General features: G+C 26.7%; 2 protein-coding genes across 5 annotated transcripts in view; one reads left to right on the top strand and one right to left on the bottom strand.

Annotated features, from left to right (window-relative positions):
* The window catches only part of LOC117177844 (translation initiation factor eIF-2B subunit alpha), an 11,428-nt gene extending 1,681 nt beyond the window's left edge, over positions 1-9,747 (top strand). For both annotated transcript variants that reach the window (XM_033368832.1, XM_033368833.1), the window contains exons 4-8: positions 3,888-4,004; positions 4,109-4,221; positions 6,252-6,396; positions 6,482-6,607; positions 9,569-9,747. In XM_033368832.1, coding sequence (XP_033224723.1) covers positions 3,888-4,004; positions 4,109-4,221; positions 6,252-6,396; positions 6,482-6,607; positions 9,569-9,718 — 651 coding nt within the window. In that variant the 3' untranslated portion in view covers positions 9,719-9,747. The remainder of the gene's footprint in view (positions 1-3,887; positions 4,005-4,108; positions 4,222-6,251; positions 6,397-6,481; positions 6,608-9,568) is intronic.
* A 101-nt stretch (positions 9,748-9,848) lies between these two features.
* LOC117177843 (tyrosine-protein kinase Fer) overlaps positions 9,849-18,774 on the bottom strand; it is a 23,968-nt gene continuing 15,042 nt past the window's right edge. For all 3 annotated transcript variants that reach the window (XM_033368829.1, XM_033368830.1, XM_033368831.1), the window contains 6 exons: positions 17,225-17,401; positions 14,322-14,535; positions 14,034-14,186; positions 13,841-13,963; positions 13,643-13,765; positions 9,849-11,277 (listed from right to left, as the gene is read on the bottom strand). In XM_033368829.1, coding sequence (XP_033224720.1) covers positions 11,135-11,277; positions 13,643-13,765; positions 13,841-13,963; positions 14,034-14,186; positions 14,322-14,535; positions 17,225-17,401 — 933 coding nt within the window. In that variant the 3' untranslated portion in view covers positions 9,849-11,134. The remainder of the gene's footprint in view (positions 11,278-13,642; positions 13,766-13,840; positions 13,964-14,033; positions 14,187-14,321; positions 14,536-17,224; positions 17,402-18,774) is intronic.

Genomic DNA, 18,774 nt, shown 5'->3' with positions numbered 1-18,774 from the left:
GACATTTTCAAGAGCGAAAAAAATCACGATGTCATATGAAACTTGAAATGTTTGGTATTGGATATTGTTGACAGATGACAATACGCCAATTAGCACAAATGAAAAGTTCCGACAGTGCCTACAAGTGTGCCTACTGGCCGCTAAATGGCAATACCGGTTTCATATGTATACACCTGGTATGACGTAATTTTTCCAACTATTTTCAGTCATGTCTTTCTAAATACAATTTTATTACTTACTAGAAAAGTAAATCACAAAATCTAAGAATGTATGGAGTAAACAGCGCGATGCCTAGAGAGCAGTAATTTAAAAAATTGTGAAAAAATATTGTTTTTATGGATATATTTTTAAAATATCCGAAAATATTTAAAAAAATTTGAAAACACCTTGAAATCTTAGGAATCCTTTAAAGTCCCTCAATTCTTGAGAATAAATTCTTCTATGATATTCCTTGAAATTATTTGAAGCACATGAAATTCCGTGGACTCTTTGAAAATATTCTAGAATCTTTTGAATTCTGTCAAATTTATAAAAATCTTTGGAAACTCTTTTCATATCTTTGAAATCCTTGGAAATCACTTAATTCTTCTGAATGAATTCTTTGAAATTTAATTAAAATATTATAAAATCCCTTGAAATCGCATGAATTTGTATGAAATTTGATGATATTTCTGGAAGCACATTGAAATATTGAAAACCTCTTCAAATCTTCGTAATCTTTTAAAATCCCTCAGTTCTTATGAATCGGGTTTGCTACAAGACCTGGAAAACCTGGAAAAGTCATGGAATTTTATTAGGTGTTTGATACACCTGGAAAAGACATGGAATTCTTAAACTGTGTTTGATAGACCTGTAAAAGTCATGGAATTTTTTTAAGTGTTTGATAAACCTGAAAAAGTCATGGAATTTAAAAAAAATGACTGGAAAACCTGGAAAAGTCATGGAATTATGAAAAAATTACTGCAACTTTTTACAGTTTTATTTTAACTGGGTTAAAAAGTTCAATGTTTTTCTATATTAATATTATTTTCAAATGCAATCCTAATTTTTGCATAAATAGTTCGGCTATAATTGTTCTTAAAGTAATAACAAAAAAATAACATGGTTATGATTACAGAATATTTTTTCACTATGATAAAAATATTATTGAAAATTGTTTTAAATTCAATAAAACTTGTTGATAAGCCATTATCATTGCATTATAGTGAATAAATTCTTCTAATTTTCATTGAAGTATTATAAAATTCCGTGAAGTTGCATGAAATCTGATGATATTCCTTGATATTTTTTTAAATATCCCAAAATCTTTTAGATTATTTAGTCTTTCCTATTTTTGTAAATAGCTTTAGACATTGAAAACCTCTTTAAATATTGAAAATCCTTTGAAATCCTTTAATCTTCTTAAGAAAGTCCTTAAAATTTTATCGAAATTTGATCAAATCTCTTGAAATCCCGTGAAGTTACATGATATTTGATAATATTCCTTGATTTTTTTAAAGCCCTTCAAATTTCTTGGAATCTCTTAAACTATCCTAAAATTTTCTTGATTCTTAAAGTTCTTTAAAATGTATTGAAATATTTAGAAACATCCTGAAATATTACAAATATCTTCATTGAAATTTATTAAAGCTCTTGAAAATGCCTCAGGGGTTATTCAAGAATTACGTAAGCATCAGTTTCCCTAGGCTGGACTCCCCACGCCCCCCCGCCCTGTAAGCATTTTTTCATTAAGAATATACAACAATAAGTATCTATGTAGACCCCCATCTCCCTCTCAGAATGATCTGGATCCTTTAAATGATAAAATCCCGTGAATTTACATGAAATCCGATATTGCTTGAATTTCCACGAAATCCCTTGAAATATTAGAATTCCTGTGAAATCCTTGGAGATAAAGAGAAATTCTTTAAAATGCCTTATTAAAAGAATTTAAAATCTTTTAAAATTAGTGAAATCCTGGGAAAGTGTATTAACTTCTTTTAAATCTCTTTAAAATCCATTAGAATCTTCTTAAATGTCCTAAAACCTTATAGGTTTTATACAATTTTTTTAAATCTTCCGAAATTGTAGGGAATTCTTTAAAACTGCATGAAAATTTGTCAAATCATTGAAATTCTTGGAAATTCCTTGAAATTTTGTAAATCCTTTGAAACCTTTTGAAATTCCTTGCAAATTTGTGAAGCTTTTAAAAATTCCTTGAAATATTTTAAAATACTCTAGAATCTTAAACATCTCGAGATTTCATCCAAGTCTTGAAATCTATGGAAATTCCTTGGAATCTTTTAAAATATCTTGTGAATAATTTCTTTGAAATTTCATTAAAATATGATATAGGCCATTCAAATCCCGTGAAATTGGATATTCTTTGAAATTTTTGGATCCTGTAAATTCACTAAAAAAAAAGAAAAGGAATCACTGGAAATCCAAGTAATTTTATTATATTTTATAATTTTATAAACCGATAACCTAAAAAAAGGTTGAGCGATTTTGCGGGTAATAATAATTTAAGCATGGAAAAAATTACTTAGCTAATTATGCCGATACGAAGTCTTTAAAACGTTATGACAATCTTTTATTGTAAAAGTTCTCAACTTTAAAGTTATATACTATAACCTTGGATACATGGATTTCCAATTATGCTAATTTGTTATAAATATTATGTAGCAGTATTGATTTACCCCCTCCCTCCATGTAACATCGTAATATTTTTCTGAATCCCCTCTCTCCAAAAAAACTCTTACGTAATTTATATATGGCCTCTTACTTTACATGTAAATTTTAAATTTCATTACAAGTTAAATATGTACGAAAATAAAGTATATAGGGGTGAAAATCAAAAAGTTGACAATATCATGTCCCTGGAATATTATGCGCTTGTATTTAGAGGATTAATTATTTTAAACATAGGGTTGTATTAAGCCTTCTTTCCCACAATACCCTATATCCAAATTATTTGAAGTATCCTCCGGATCAAAATAAATTCGATGAAATATGATTAAGTTTTCTGCAGTAACGCGTTCCTGGCTACCTTTTTGCAAATTTATTAAATAATTATAATTTCATAACTAAATGCTTCAAAGTTTTTATAACATCTGGTAAAAAAACAAACAATTTTCCATTAATTTAATGGCCTGAGGATTTAATTTTTACATTTAAATTGATTAATAATTGTATATTATTGAACATACTTCAACACTTAATTATTAGTTTATTCTGACTTAAAAATATACTTTAAAATAATTAAATTTTTGGATTAGGGGAAACCACCTTACAGTGGATAATTACTAACCAAGAGCACAAATACATGAAAATAAATCATTTTAATTTTTGAACACGTATAGTGTCTTAAATATTAATTAAATTAATTATTTTACATGTAAATTAGTATTTGTAATTAATGATTGTCCACTGTAGGTTGCATTTTTGAACTCTAGTCACGTTTCCCTACCTTTTCATCAAATAACATCAAATTTATTTTCATTGAGTAAAGTTAATTGTAAGAAAGAAAATAGTCGATATTTCCATTATTTTTTAATTTTAAAATAATGTTAAATAACCTTAAATTTACTTGTTATATTAATTTTATTGTAAATAAAAACAAATGTATTACAAAAATTGTAATTTACGAACACGAAGGCTCTAAAAGACTTAAATATTGATTGCTAGTTTTAAAAACGAAATTTTTAATAAGGACCTAGGTTTTCATCTCGCTTATAAGTATTTTTACACTTATTGTGATTAATTTTATTAGAAAAAAGGTTCTATGTTGTTCTGAATCTTTTTGACAACAGAAAATGTGATTGAATGATTCCAACTTTTTGATTTTCACCCATATATTGACTAATATGTGAGTTTAAATTGTTTCTGCTGAATAATTTCTGTTTCAGTCGTTCGCAGAATGTAAAAGCATAATGCTACACAGGGGGAAAATTTTTTACAAAAAACTAGTTGCAGCGCGTGGAAAAGTTGCGAAGCATGCTGTACGTTTTATTACTGATGGCTGTGTAAGTATCACATAATAGGATTTGTTTCTGATAAAAATAAACATTGTTACCAATTTTCTATTAAACTCAAAATTGAAATAATAATGATAAATTATTATTTTCAGACAATCTTAACTCACTCTAAATCCAGAGTAGTTTTCGAAACAATGAAACAAGCTGCTCAGAATAATAAGTCCTTTGAAGTATATGTTACTACTTCTGCTCCTGACAATAGTGGGTGCGATATTAAACAAATTTCTTACTAATAATAGTATCAGGGTTGTGACTTGGCCCGGAATTTCATTGACCGAAAAAAAACCGGGAAATGACCAAGAGCTTACTTCTGAACGCAATAAAATTCAAGTTTTCATTATTTTAATATTCTTGGTTAATTTAAAAAAGTGATTTTTCTTTATTTGAAGTCGCGCAGCATTTTTTTTAAGAATCATGTCTTATTTAGAAGAAAGGAGTTAAAAAGTTCCTGTTTCAAGTAAGAATTTGTCACAATTTAAAAGTTCCCTTTTTTAAACTAAAAAAAAAGTACTTCTAGTAGTTTTTCGATTTTTTCGGCATTAAAATAGAAAATTTGGTTATATTTTTCATCGTGAATGTATCTTTTTTAGTTAAACATTCAACAGCTTATGGTTCAAAGTGAAACTCTTTATTTAAAATTAATTTTTGGCTTAAAGATTCATAATTTTAATTGAAAATTCATCTCTTTTTAAAATGTAACTACTTTATTAAAACTCATTTTTTAACTATTCCACTAGAAGATTAAACTACTTTGCTAAAAATACTTTTTTTAAATTCAGAATTATATTTGCAATGGAAAATTCAACTATTCTATTTTGGTTGATAATTCATCTCTTTTAATGAAGATTCAACTATTTGGTTGAAAATGTAATATTTTTTATTTAAAAATAAAAACATTTGTTTGAAAATGTATTTACTTTGTGGAAAATAAGTCTTTATTTGTAAAAAATAAATGTTTCTTATTAAAAATGCATCTTTTTGTTAGGTATAAAATGCACCTATTCCAAGTGAAGGTTCATAATTTCAGTTGAAAATTCATCAGTTTGGCTGAAAATTAATTTCTCCAACTGAAAATTTAACTATCACGTTTTTAGTTGAAAGCTCATCTTTTGTAGTTTAAAATTCAACAGTTTAGTGGATAATTTGTCGTTTTTAATTGAAAATTCAACTATTTTGTTGAAACTTCATGTATTTTATTAAAAAATCAATTTTTTTGTTGCAGAAAATGTACTTTTCTTAGAAGTTTAATCCCCTTGTTAAAAAATTCTTCTTTTGGGTTAAAAATTCAAGTATTTCAGTTAAATATTTATTATTTTAGCTGAAAAATCATGTTTTAAGGTTGGAAATAAATTTACTTGGTTGAATGTTAAACTTTTCTGATGATTTTTTTTTTTTTTTTAAGATTCATCTTTTTATTAAAAATTCATTTCTTTGGTTGACTAATAGCTATTGAATTAAAAACTTGTTTTTTTTATGAAAGGGAATTTTTTCCTGAAAATTTAACTCTTTTGTTGCAAATTTGTTTCGTTTTTAGTTGAAAAATATTTTTTTCAACTACAATTGTAACTATTATTCCAGTTGAATATTCCATAATTTTACGTAAAGATTAATCTCTTTGGTTGAACATTTATTTTTTGTTTACATTTTTAATTAGTCAATTCTTTCCAGAAAATGATCTTTTTGAGTTGAAAGTACGTCTTTTGTTAAACATTCAACTCTTTCAGTTGGAGACTCATTGTTCCAGTAAAAAAAAATTGTTTAAGATTCAACTGTTTGGTTGAATATTTTTCTTCTTTAATTAAAAATTTAAGTGGTTTGTTAAAAGATCTGTTATGCTGTTGATAATGTTTCTTTTTGGTAGTATATTTACCTCTTTGTTTAAAAATTAATTTTTTTGGTTGAAAATCAAAGTATACCTGTTAAATATTCATTATTTTATTTGAAAATTCATAATTTGGTTTAAAATTCAACGTTTCTCGTTGAAGATTCATTAATTTTATTTGAAAATTCATTTATTTTCAAACTTTTTGCTCTGTTGTTTTAAAAGATGTTTACAATGAACGTCATGAATTAAAATGAATTTTCGGGTTTTGCGGCAAATATGAATGTGACTCAGTTGACCGGGAAATATCGGGAATTTGAAATCGTCCACCGAATCGCCACCCTGTAGTATTTCAGCAATTATCTAAAATTTTAATTTCTAAAACATGTTTTTTTTCTTTATTAATAAAATAGGGAGGAAATGTGCGAAAACCTGAAACAGTTGGGAATTCCTTGCACGATTATATTTGACTCTGCAATGGGACACGTTATGGAAAGAGTAGATATCGTTATGGTTGGAGCTGAAGGCATTGCTGAAAGTGGAGGAATAATTAATAAAGTACGTGAAGTTATAAATTTATTCATTAAAAATGGGAAATACAAATTCGTATCTTGATTATCAATTTTATATTTTATTTCGTTAGATGGGGACATTCACGATGGCAGTCTGCGCAAAAGAGGCGAACAAACCCTTCTATGTCTTAACGGAAAGCTTCAAATTCTCGAGAGTCTATCCTCTAAATCAAGCCGATCTCGCTGATGAATTTAAAGTAAGATTTATTTTTCATGAAGACATTTCATAAAATTTAACTTCTAAACTTTAGTTCTCGACTTTACTGAAACTCGGGTTTCTAAGTTTTATCCAAAAGAGTTGCTAAAAGGCCTAGAAACGTCTTAGAATTTTGAAAAAAAAATGGAGGTCCTGAAAAATGGATAGAATTTTGGAAAAATAACTGGATTTCTTTTGGACCTACTTCAAGGACTTAATCATTATTATTTTAGTACTCTACGGTGAATTTTAAATTTTGCAAATTGATTTTTTACTAATAAAAATAATATAATAATTTAAAATTCAAAAACAAATTATAATATTCGTGGGAGTTGTTTAGAATGTAAGGAGTATGACTAATTCTATTCAATTCCTACAATATATCCAAAGTTTTTTAAATCTCAAAATAATATGGTTAAACAATTTTTTTAATTTAGGAAATCTGAATGTCTTGGAAAAATTATTTACGAAAAACTAAATTTTTAGAGGATAACTTTTTCATCTAAAATTGTATTCTAATAAACTAAACCTTATTTTAGAGTCGTAGATTTTTTTAAAAGATATTCGCAATAGTGTGCAGAAATTTTGTAGAACAAAACTACACAAAATTAGGATTATGTTTTGTTGTAGCTTTTCATATTTTTTCTGTAAAACGTTCCCATAACACTATGTATTTTGTCGTAAAAAAAATCACCGGGATTTGTATTGACTAATAATATTGTTGGTAAATTAATTTGAGACTAGTCATGAATAAAGTATTGAAATTGAATAGAATTAACTGGATTTTTTCAAAAGTCAGGCCTCACAGTCCCTATGGGATAAAATATAGGGACCATAGGGTAGTTCAACAAAATTCAACTTAAATTCAAAAGAATTCGGTTGTATTGGACAATTTTTTTAAATCATAAAAATTCTATTGATTTAAAATTTTTTAAAATTGAAATGAATTTAGATAAATTTAAGGCAAGCTAGAAGAATTCGAAGAATAAATTATTTTATTTTAACTTCAAATTTTCTTTTAAATTCAAGTTAAATGTACAAAAAATAAATTGAATTGAAAACATTTCAAAAATAGATACGAAAAATCTTCACTGGTTTCAAGATTAATTAAATAAAATTTTTTTTTAATTCAGAAAAATCCATTGAATATAGTAGAATTAATAAGTCAATTTAAAATTCAAGTGAATTAAAAAAGTTCAAGAAAATTCCAAGAAATTGGCCAAATTTCAAGGTAAATTAAGAAGAATTCAGAGTGAATTGCAAAAAATAATTTCAAATCTTTTCAACCCTGCTAATTTCTTATCTAAAAAGCGATTAATGACTACAAAATAATTCAAGTCTGATTTAAAATAGTTCATATGCTTTGGACACCTTTTTTTAAAATCGAAAAAATCCATTCGTTTCAGTCAGATTTGAGTGAATTTAGAGGAATTTAAGGAAAACGAGAAGAATTCGATGAAATTCATCAAAAATGAAACTGAATTTAAAAAACAATCAGTTAAATTCAAAACAGTTCAAATATATGTAAAAATCATTTAATTGAGTAAGTTTGAAATGAGTTTAGAAAAGTTAGAGAATTTATAAGAATTTGATAAAATAACTAAGAAGTAAATAAGTGAATTTGGAAGAATTCATAAGGATTTAAAATAATTTAGGGGAAATTAAGAGGAACTCAGAGCAAATTCCAAATGAATTGCAAAAAAAGATTTGAAAATCTCTTGAAATGTTTGAAACCCCACAAAATCCCTCACTTTTGAATAAATTCTTTGAAATATATAAATTGAATGCCATCAAAAATCTTATAAAATCTCCTAGAATCTTTTTAAATATCCTATAACCTTACGGGTCCTGTAAAATTCTTCGACATCTTCCTAAAATCTAGGAAATTCTTTAAATCCGCACACAATTTTTTTAAATCCCTTAAAATTATTAAAGCTTTTGAAAATCCCTTAGAATTCTTTAAATCTTGAAATCCTTTAAAATACCCTAAAATATTTCAAAGTCGAAATCCCATCAAAGTATTGAAATAAATAAAAATAAAAAATCTGAGAATATTTTTAAATTTCCTAAAATATTTTGAATACTTTGATAGCTTTTGAATAATACATTTACACTTTTTTAAACTCTTTAAAATGCCTGTGAATATTTGACAATACCTTCAAATATTTCAAATCCTTTGACGTTTCTTCAATTGGTCCTCAGGATTCAAGTGAATTAAAAAAATAAAAAATAATTCCAAAGAATTAGGAATAAATAGATAAGAATTCATGGCGAATTCTAAAAAATAATTTCAAATCTCTTCAAATCTTAGAAACTCTCCAAAATAGATGACTTCTCTTGAATACATTTTTTAAGTCAACTAAAATATTATTAAATTCTCGTGAAATTCTATGAAATCAGGTATATTCCCTGAATTTCAATTGCCTTAAAACCCTTTCAAATTAATTAAATTAATAAAAACTTGCTTGAGATCATTTCAAATTCCCTAAAATATTTCAAATTGAGAGCTCTTGAAAATGCATTAGAAGTATTGAATATACCCTAAAATCTTTAAAATCCCTTCAAATTAATGCAACCTATTACAAATTTCTGGGAATCTTTAAAAATATCCTGAAATATTTTAAAAGAATTCAAGAGATTTCAGAAATAAGTGTAGATCTGAATTGAATAGAGATTAACCCGTGAGTTCATTTATTGAGAGAAATGTGACATTATTAGAAGTTATATAATGGATTGCGCATAGATTATCATAAGGACCAAATCTTGAAAATAGGGTACTTTTTAGGGACAGAAAATGAATATAGGGGATATAGGAACCGGTCTGTGAGGCCTGAAAAGTAGACCTGGAAAAGTGATGGAATTTCTAAACCAGTCTTTTGTAGTAACCCTAAAAATGATTTGAGTTTTGGTGAATTAAAAAAAGTTGTTAATTCGGAATTTTAAAAATTCTCTAAATTTTTAGTATACAGCGAGCACTTTGAAAAAGGATCTAAGGAAGGAGCACCCACTAGTCGACTACACTCCTCCACATTACATCAATCTTTTATTCACGGATCTGGGTATCCTTACACCTTCTGCTGTTAGCGACGAATTAATAAAACTCTACTTATGAAATAATTAAAATTTGTATATAAAATAATATCTCTTCGCCTTTTTTCTTGTCTAACCTTTTTCCGGCTTCTCAATTGTAGAACTGTGAAAACTGCAAATGAAAATTAATACTTATAACAAAAGATGCAGGATATGTATCGGTTATAGTTTATTTATCGCTGCATACAACGACAGTCATGAGTATTTAAATACAATTGCAATATTGCACTCTGACTCTCAAGCTTCGCGAAGCAGAAGCCATTTCGCCGTTATCGTTGATAATATTATCACACATAATTAAAAATTTAATGTACAGATGAAAAACAGAAGAGCCTTGTTACAAGGCAAGTCTTTCCAGCGTATACGCGCCTGTATGTTAGCGACACCAGCGCCACTAACTGGAAACTATTGGTCAGCAATTTGAGATTTCAAGACAATATTAAAGAACAGACTGAATAAACAATGCATTTCTCATCATAGTAGTCGTTTTTCTCTGCCAAGCTTCTTCCCGCGTTAGTTCGCTTGTCAGATGGCACTTTTTTCAAAATTGAAAAAGTACCCGTCAGGCATATTGTTTTACATTCAAGCAGAAAAATTCTCAAATACCTCGGATGTAAACTGTAAAAATGTTTATGTAATTTTACCACATCTCACAATGCCAATGATTGAAATCGGAATTCCTCTTCTACCAGTTTTTTTTTCTTCTGCTTGATTTGTCTCGAAGGGTTTTGAGTCTTATGGAAAACGATGCAATCACAGAATACATAAATACATTATCATCAAAATGGATGGCGACATAAAAAATCTGTTAACAATAAAAAATCGAGCAACAATCGATAATTAGTTGCGGGTAGAATATTTGGACGTAATTTCACGACCCGCAATATAATAATCATGAACATTTAGCGTCCGCGCATCGTATAATAAAATCAAAAAAAAAAATAAAGAGAGAAATATGCAATAACCGATGAGGTGCTAAAAGTAAAGCGCTTAAAATTAACATACAATATAAATTCTTACTCTTTATAATACTCTGGGATAATCAAAATTCGAGAAGATAAAACAATTTTAAGATAAACTCTGCGTATTCCTCTCGCTTACACAAGAATTGCTTCTTGCAATGCTTTATACAGAAAATACATGAGAAATCAGTGATTTCTCTTTAACGATTGTTAATTATTGCACGGCTAGGACTCTAAAATACTAGAATACCGACGACGGAAAATCATTCATTAATTTAACTGCTGGAGGGACTCTGTGCATTCATTGACAGTAAATAGGAAAATTGCACGCCGACAAATTTCAAAAAGTGTCAGATCTCTAAAGAATAATATTCTGATATACATTGCAGTAATTACAACGGCCTTTAAAATACTTTAAGCAGCGATTCAGACTTTCTTAGTAAATTTTTAATTGCTGCCTTCAACTAGGGAAAAGTTTATGAATAAGCTTGAGCTAAAGTATCCACGATTGAGAAAATTTGATCGAAGTGCGGCCTATTTTCTGGGTCGTATTCCCAACAACGTGACATCAACCTGTAGATTTCTTCAGGAGTTCCCTCTGGTGCTGGCATTCGGTACCCTGGGGATATTCAATTTTATTTGATAAAATTATTAAATATCCCTCGGACATTTTACGATGAAAATTAGAATAATCGATTGGGCGCTTTTTGAATAAAGTCGATTTTTGTATTTAATTACAAAAGCATTTTCATAATATATGATCAATAATGGCTAACATTCGTTTTAGTAATTTTTTTGTTGAATATGGTTGTTAGTCAACTCATGAATATATCAAAATGAAAATCATCGGAGGGGTGTTTTTTGAAAAAACTCGATTTTTGTATTTAATAACTAAAGAATTAAGACATTCTCGTAAAATTATATAGTAAATATTAGTTACCATGTTTTTAATATGTATGTATCTATGTGTATATATATATATATATATATATATATATATATTATGTAGCTATCTAAGCACGCGCGAATATACGAGTAACAAGATGAAAATTAAAATAATCAGGCGGGTGTATTTTGAAAAAAAAGAACTCAGTTTTTATATTTAATTACTAAGACATGAAGATATTTTCATAAGATTTTATGATAAATATTGATTAACATTTTTAATAGGTTTTTCGTTTTTGAATATGGTGGTCTGTCATCCCACAAATATATTAAAATCAAAATGAAAATATTCGGAGGTTTTTTTTAAAACTCGATTTCTTATTTAATTACTAGAGAAAGAAATTTTCGCAAGATTATAATTATGGTAAATATGAATTAACATTTTTTAATCATTTTTTTAATGTGTTTACCTGACCTGACGAATATATCCAGATGAAAATGAAAATAATCGGAGGGGTGTTTTGTGAAAAAACTCGATTTTTGTATTTAGTTACAAAGTCATTTTCATAAGATATGATAAATATTGGTTAACATTTTTTTTATCAATTTTTTGTTGAATGTGCTTGTTTGTCAACTCACGAATATATAAAGATAAAAATAAAAATCATTAGAGAAGTTTTTCTTTAAGAAAAGCTCAATTTTTGTGTGTAATAAGTAAAATATTAAGAAATTTTCTTAAAACTGTATCGTGAATATTGGTTAACATTTTTTTAATATATGTATTTTTTTTTAATTGGTTGGCTGTCACCGTGCAAGCATACGAGTAACCATAAGAAAATTGAAATAATCGGACGGGGGTTTTCTTTTTTTTTTTTTTGAGAAAAAACTTGATTTTTTATTTAATTACTGAGAAATCAAGAAATTTTCATAAGATTATATGATAAATATTGGTTACCATTTTTTTAAATCGATTTTTTGTTGTTGATGGTGGTTGCCTGTTACCTCGAAAATATATAAAAGTGAAAATATTCGGAGGGGTGTTTTTTGAAGAAAAAAAAACTGGATTTTTGTACTTAATTACTAAGAAATAAAGAAATTTTCATAGGATTACATGATAATTATTGGTCACCATTTTTTAAATCGATTTTTTGTTGTTGAACCTGGTTGCCTGTCACCTCACAAATATATCAAAATAATATTCGGAGTGGTGTTTTTTGAAAAGCTCAATTTTTTTATTTAATTACGAAGATAATAAAAAAATTGTACTAATGGCATACTTTTGATACCATAAGAAAATTTAATTTATTGAATATAAATTAACAAATGATAATATTAAGAGCGCTCGACAGATCATTTTCGTTTTCATCTTAAAATGTTATCGGGATGCCATATTACCAAAAACAATAAAAAAATGAGTGCAGTCCAGATTTCAAGGATTTCATTAGATTGCACAAACATGTCAAAGATTTCAAAATACTCCTAAGAAATAATCTTTAGATTTAAGTTAACAAAATAACCAAAGTATTGCATTTTTATTGCACAAAATAAATAAACTTCTATCCAAAATGTTAGGAAAATGTTATTTTTTTCAAAGTTTTGAAACTCAGTTGAAATTGTTTTTAATAATGTAAGAAATGACCAAAAAATTAAAATTACTAATGTGATAGATAAACTTCGAAATTCAACAATATAAAAAAAACTTTCAACATTTTATTATGAATCTTGTAAATTTTATAACTTTCTAAAACACTTTATTTAAAATAATTAAAAACTGAAAAATTCAATCTCGTAATTAAAAATATAAAAATATTCACAAATAAATTTTAAAAGTTGAGTTTGAGGATGTCTATTTCAAACCGTCAAAAATTAAATACATTTAACATCAACGATTCAATATTACAAGATTCTTGAAAGATTAAGTTTGAAGTCGATTTTTATTAAATTTTTTGACATCGAACCCATAATTTTAGTTCAATTTAATTTCACAAGGGTAAAAAATTAAGCCGTGAAAGTTAAATTCAAATATAGTACTTAATATGTAAGATTTTTTCCAATGTTAATGATAACAGAGAATTATTAAAGTGCAAACTGTTATCTACCTTTATCAATTTGTTCTCGTGCTTGAGAATTTGACATTCCATGATAAGGACTACCGCCTTTAGAAAATATCTCCCAAATTAGAACTCCATAGCTCCAAACATCACACAGGGAAGTGTACTTTCCTGAAATACCGAGAAACTCCAGTTATTTTAGTTTAGAAAATTATTATTTTCTGCAAGATTAAAAATTAGACATACCAAAGTTAAGAGCCTCTGGTGCAGTCCACTTGATTGGAATCTGCTTCATTCCATCCGAAACTATATATTCTTCTTCTTCTCGGGACATTCCGAAATCTGAGATTTTTACTATCGTGTCATAGCCTAACATTTAAATTAAATTAAAATTGCTATTTTAAATACAATTTTTTTATCTTGTTTATAGATAACTCACCAACGAGACAATTTCGAGCCGCTAAATCTCTATGAATACATGATTTAGATTCCAAATATCGCATTCCTGCGGCAGCGTCTTTGCACATACGAAGTTGTTCTTTCTGAGTGATACTAGTTTTATTGTTTTTGAGATACGTTAGCAGGGATCCGCCTGAAAAAAAACCTCGATTAAATGAACGAATCCTAAAGACAATTTTTCTTGAAATAAAATATTCAATTTGTAAAATTAAAAAAAAAAACATTTAAATGAAGGGAAGACTTAAAAGTTGAAATCCAAATTATTTACCGGGAACTAATTCCATAACGATCATGATCGGCTGCTTCTGGACGCAAATTCCAATGAGCTTAACAATATTCGGATGATCATATTGCTTAAGAATTCTGCCTTCCTGCAGAAACTTTTTCTTCTGCTCGTCGGGCAAAGTCACTTTACAAGTCTTTACGGCTACTTCAGTCTTGCAGGATTTCAACTGGGCCTTGTAAACGTCTCCAAAGTTTCCCTGGAAATATTGGAATTTAACCTTTCAACTTACTTCTGTTTTATTTATTGCAGTTATGAATGATAAATTTTTCGTTCTAGTATCAAAAAACCTTAACTTCTAAGCAAATAGATGAAATTTTAACCAAAAATATGAGTTTTCAATCAAGAAAGATTAAGTTTTAACAAAATACAAGAAATTTCATCTAAAAATATAGATTTTAAATTTAAAAAAAAAATAATTTTGAACCAAAAAAATTAATTTCCAACACAGCTGTTAAATTTTAAACTAGAGAGATCAATTAGTCCCTAAGCCGGGTGGCCGTTTTAATCGAAGACAAAAATTCCCGGTTCGCTAACATTTTTCACGGTCAATGAAATTTAAAAAATCAAACTATATTCTGAAAATTTTTCCATATAAAGTAATAAACAATGAACAACAAATTAAAGCATTGAAAGTGGAACCATTGAATTCCAAACCTTTAAATTGGAGTTTAAAAATTTACACTGCAAAATTGAGAATTTTTATCAGTTATAGAGTTCAAAGATTCATATTAAGTTCCAAAAATATAAATCCACGTTAAAATTTTCAATTGTCTCAATTAAAGAATCAAGCAATGAACTTTAAAAATTTTCAAAATTATATTATTTTAAGTAATTTTAAACTAGACAAATTAAAAATTGAAAAATAATTTTTTAACTTAACAGTTCTTAAATTAGACGTTAAATTGTTTTTATTTTAAATAGTCCAGGCATCGTTTAAAAGCTTTAAAATTTTATTTCAAAATCTTGAGAAATCTAGAAGTGGTTTAAAATTTTTCCAAATACAAAATAATTTTTGAATTTTTTTTTTTTTTAACTTTTAAATATATTTGAGAGTGCATTTTTTCTATAACTTTTAGAAAATCTCGCAAATTAAAACAAAAATTTTAATTTGACCTGAAAGATTTTAAGGATTTTTTTTTAATTTGCAGGATTTTCCAAAAATTGTAGGCAAAATTCGATTAATTTTAAAATGTATTTAAAAGTTCTGAAAAAAAAGCTAACAAACTTCGTTTAAAATACTTGAAATAATTTCAAGTTTTTAATTAATTTTGAGTCTTTTCAAAACTTCTAAATATCTCTGTAAATTACTCAAATTTTTTCTACATATAATAAGTGATCAATTGTTATTTATGCGTGAAAACTTAACAATTTCACTTATAAATTAAACACTTTTTAAATAGAACAATTAAAATTATAACGCTAAAAGTTTGAAAGTTCTTCGGTAATCTAAATATTCAAAGGTTTCTATGTAAAACGATTCAGTTTCATATTGTTTTATTTGAAATATTTGGTTTCAATTTACTCGTCTTAAATGAACAGTGAAATTTCAAATTAAATGGTATACAAAATAAATAATTTAGTCTCACAATATTTTTAATTTAATAAAAATCTTTAATTATGACTATATTATTACATATTTATTTTTAATTTGAAAATAGTGAAACGCACGTTTATATTTTAATGGTTAAAAAAAATTAATAGAAATAGTATATTGATAAATTTATTTAATAAATTTAATATAAAAAATAATATGAAGGAAGACCTGAAACTCTGAATTAAAAATATATTATTGATATATTAATTTCAATTCTTATTAAGACTTTCGGATTGAGACAGTTACAATCTGGAAATTCTCAAATTTTTAAAGGATCTAGAAATGTTTGGTCAAATCAATTATTGTTAAGATTTATATACTTAGAGTACAAATCCATTTTAAAAATTATTTATTTATTTATATTTACAGATAATAAAATAAAACTTTTTTTTATCAAAAATTTTCAACTGCAAATGCTTTTAATTTTTAATTGTTTGAATCTTCAAAACTGCAATTTAATTATTTAGAAAACTGTTAAAACCACCCCGTTTTAAAAATCATAATTTGAAAAATTATTTAAAAAGCGGTTAAACCAAAGTTGGACAAAATTTGTATTCTAAAAATTTTGTATAATTCCCGGTCAAATAATATTAACTAAGGTTTTTTAAACTAAAATTATAAATCATCAACCAACAAAATTTGAACAAAGCAGTTTAAATGTCAACTAACTAGTTGAAGTTTGAACCAAAATAATACGAATTTTTAATACAAAACATGAATTTGAAGATATTTTGTGTTGAATGGTTATTAAATAATAAAATTTTTTTTACGTAATTAAGGTGATTTAAAGCGAAGCATTAGATAAGATTCTCAAAAAAATTAACCCATCAGCTGTTGGCGGTATCGTATGGTACCACGCGTTTTATCTCTTTTGAATTAGTTAAATCTGTTAAGTTTCAATTAGTTATTTGAACTATTAGTTATTAAATTAATTAGTTAAATTAGTAAATTAGCTAATTAGTTTAAGTTACTTAAAGCAATATAACTAAAACATCGAAAAGGAGTTAAAAATCGGCGAAAATTTTCCGCAGCTGATGGGTTAAGATTTTTCCACAAAACAGTGGAATTTTCAACAAAAGATCTGGGCTTTCAACCAAAAAGAATGAATTTAGCAAAATTGTTGAAATTTCAAGAAAATAATACAATTAACTTCAACTTCATTTTATCGAAATTTCCCAGAATCTTTCAGGTTTTCCCTGACTTTCCAGAATTCGCTGACCAGTAGTAACTCTGTCATTATATTTTATTATTCTATTTATTAGGATTTTATGTGGACATAATAGATACTTACTCGCCCTATTTTTTCTAAAAGAATGACATCATCATTGTTTAATTCCCACCGTTCTCGAAGAATTGGAGTTTTTAGAATGGCTCCCGAACGACTAGTTACTGGCAACCCAGATTTTAGTTGATGCATAATCAGTTCTTGAATCGAAGGAAACATCGGACCCTCAAATCGATAATGTCCCTGTAAGATGAAAAATAGCGTTACGGCTGTATTTGGAACAGATTTTTCTATAAAGGGGCCATTCAGAAACTACTTCATACTGCCTGTGGGGCAGGTTTTCTGATTATTTGTGACAATGGGGGGGGGGGGTAACGCAGTATGTGACATCACACATGAACAATATAAATGTGAAGAAACACTTTTTGAAGTGCTTAAAAAAAATGAAAATTATGCATTTTCTTTTACTGGTAAAGCATCTAAAAAAGACAGACTTGACACGCTTTCTCCTATTTTCACCTATATCCCCTTTTTAAAGAGAATTCCTTGTTTTTCCCTTGTTTTCAAAAAACTTTCTCTTTTTTTCGTTGTTTTGCTTAAATCCAAACTGAAGTAACAAAACCAAATAAGAAAATCCAACTATTTTAAGCTGAAAGTTCATTTTTTTAAACTCAAAAGTCTCTTATTATATAAAGTGTTGATGTTATTTTGTCGAACAGGATAATTAAATAATTAAATTCTGATGTTAAATTTTTGCTGATTACTGGTCAAATAATATTCTGAAATCTACTATTATAGTTTTTGTTCAGATTTCATCTGTTTTCTTTTAAAATTCTATTTGATTGGAGATTTAACGATTTAGTTGAAAATAATTTTTTTGTTTTTAATAAAAAATTAACTAGTCTGGTTTTTGTTGAAAATAGATCGATTTTAGTTTAAAACTCAGAAATTTAGTTGAAAATCTACGTATTTTGCCGTAAAATCGTTTTTTTTTTATAAAATTAATCTTCTTGATTTGGAAATGAATTAATTCGTTAAAGATTAAACTAATTTGTTAAAAATTCATATTCTCAGTTGAAGATCTATCTTTTTGCATGATTAACTGCAAATTTAACTATTCCGTTTATGGTTCAAAACTATTTTTAGTTTAAAATTCAAATATTTAGTTGAAAATAAACTTTTTGGTTAAAAAATAATATTTTCTGGTTGAAAAGTCAATAATTTGTTTACGATTTTTTTTCTCTCATGACTGAAAAATCCTTCCAAGTGATAAATGCAACTCTTTTGTTGAAAGTTTGCTTTGTTGGTTTGAGATTTTTTCTTTCGGTATCAATTGTATCTTCTTCCATTAAAAATGCGACCGCTTGGTTAAAAAATCATCTTTAATGATTGAGGATTCTACTAATTTGTTTTAAATTAAAATCCGTCTTTCTTGGTCGAATTTTTATTGTTATTATAGCAGACAAATTCATCATTTTAGTTTCAAATTATAAGATTCTGTTGAAAATTTAATTATTTTGTACATACAAAATTGAACTACTTTATGAAAAGAACTTCGGGATATAAAAATTCTTAATTTAACACCTGGGAAAGAACAAATTAGTATTAATAATTTA

This window comes from Belonocnema kinseyi, chromosome 8 (assembly GCF_010883055.1).
Source record: "Belonocnema kinseyi isolate 2016_QV_RU_SX_M_011 chromosome 8, B_treatae_v1, whole genome shotgun sequence".
NCBI classification, from domain to species: domain Eukaryota; kingdom Metazoa; phylum Arthropoda; class Insecta; order Hymenoptera; family Cynipidae; genus Belonocnema; species Belonocnema kinseyi.
Note: the sequence above shows the minus strand (reverse complement) of the source record. Positions and strands in the feature narration are given on the sequence as shown.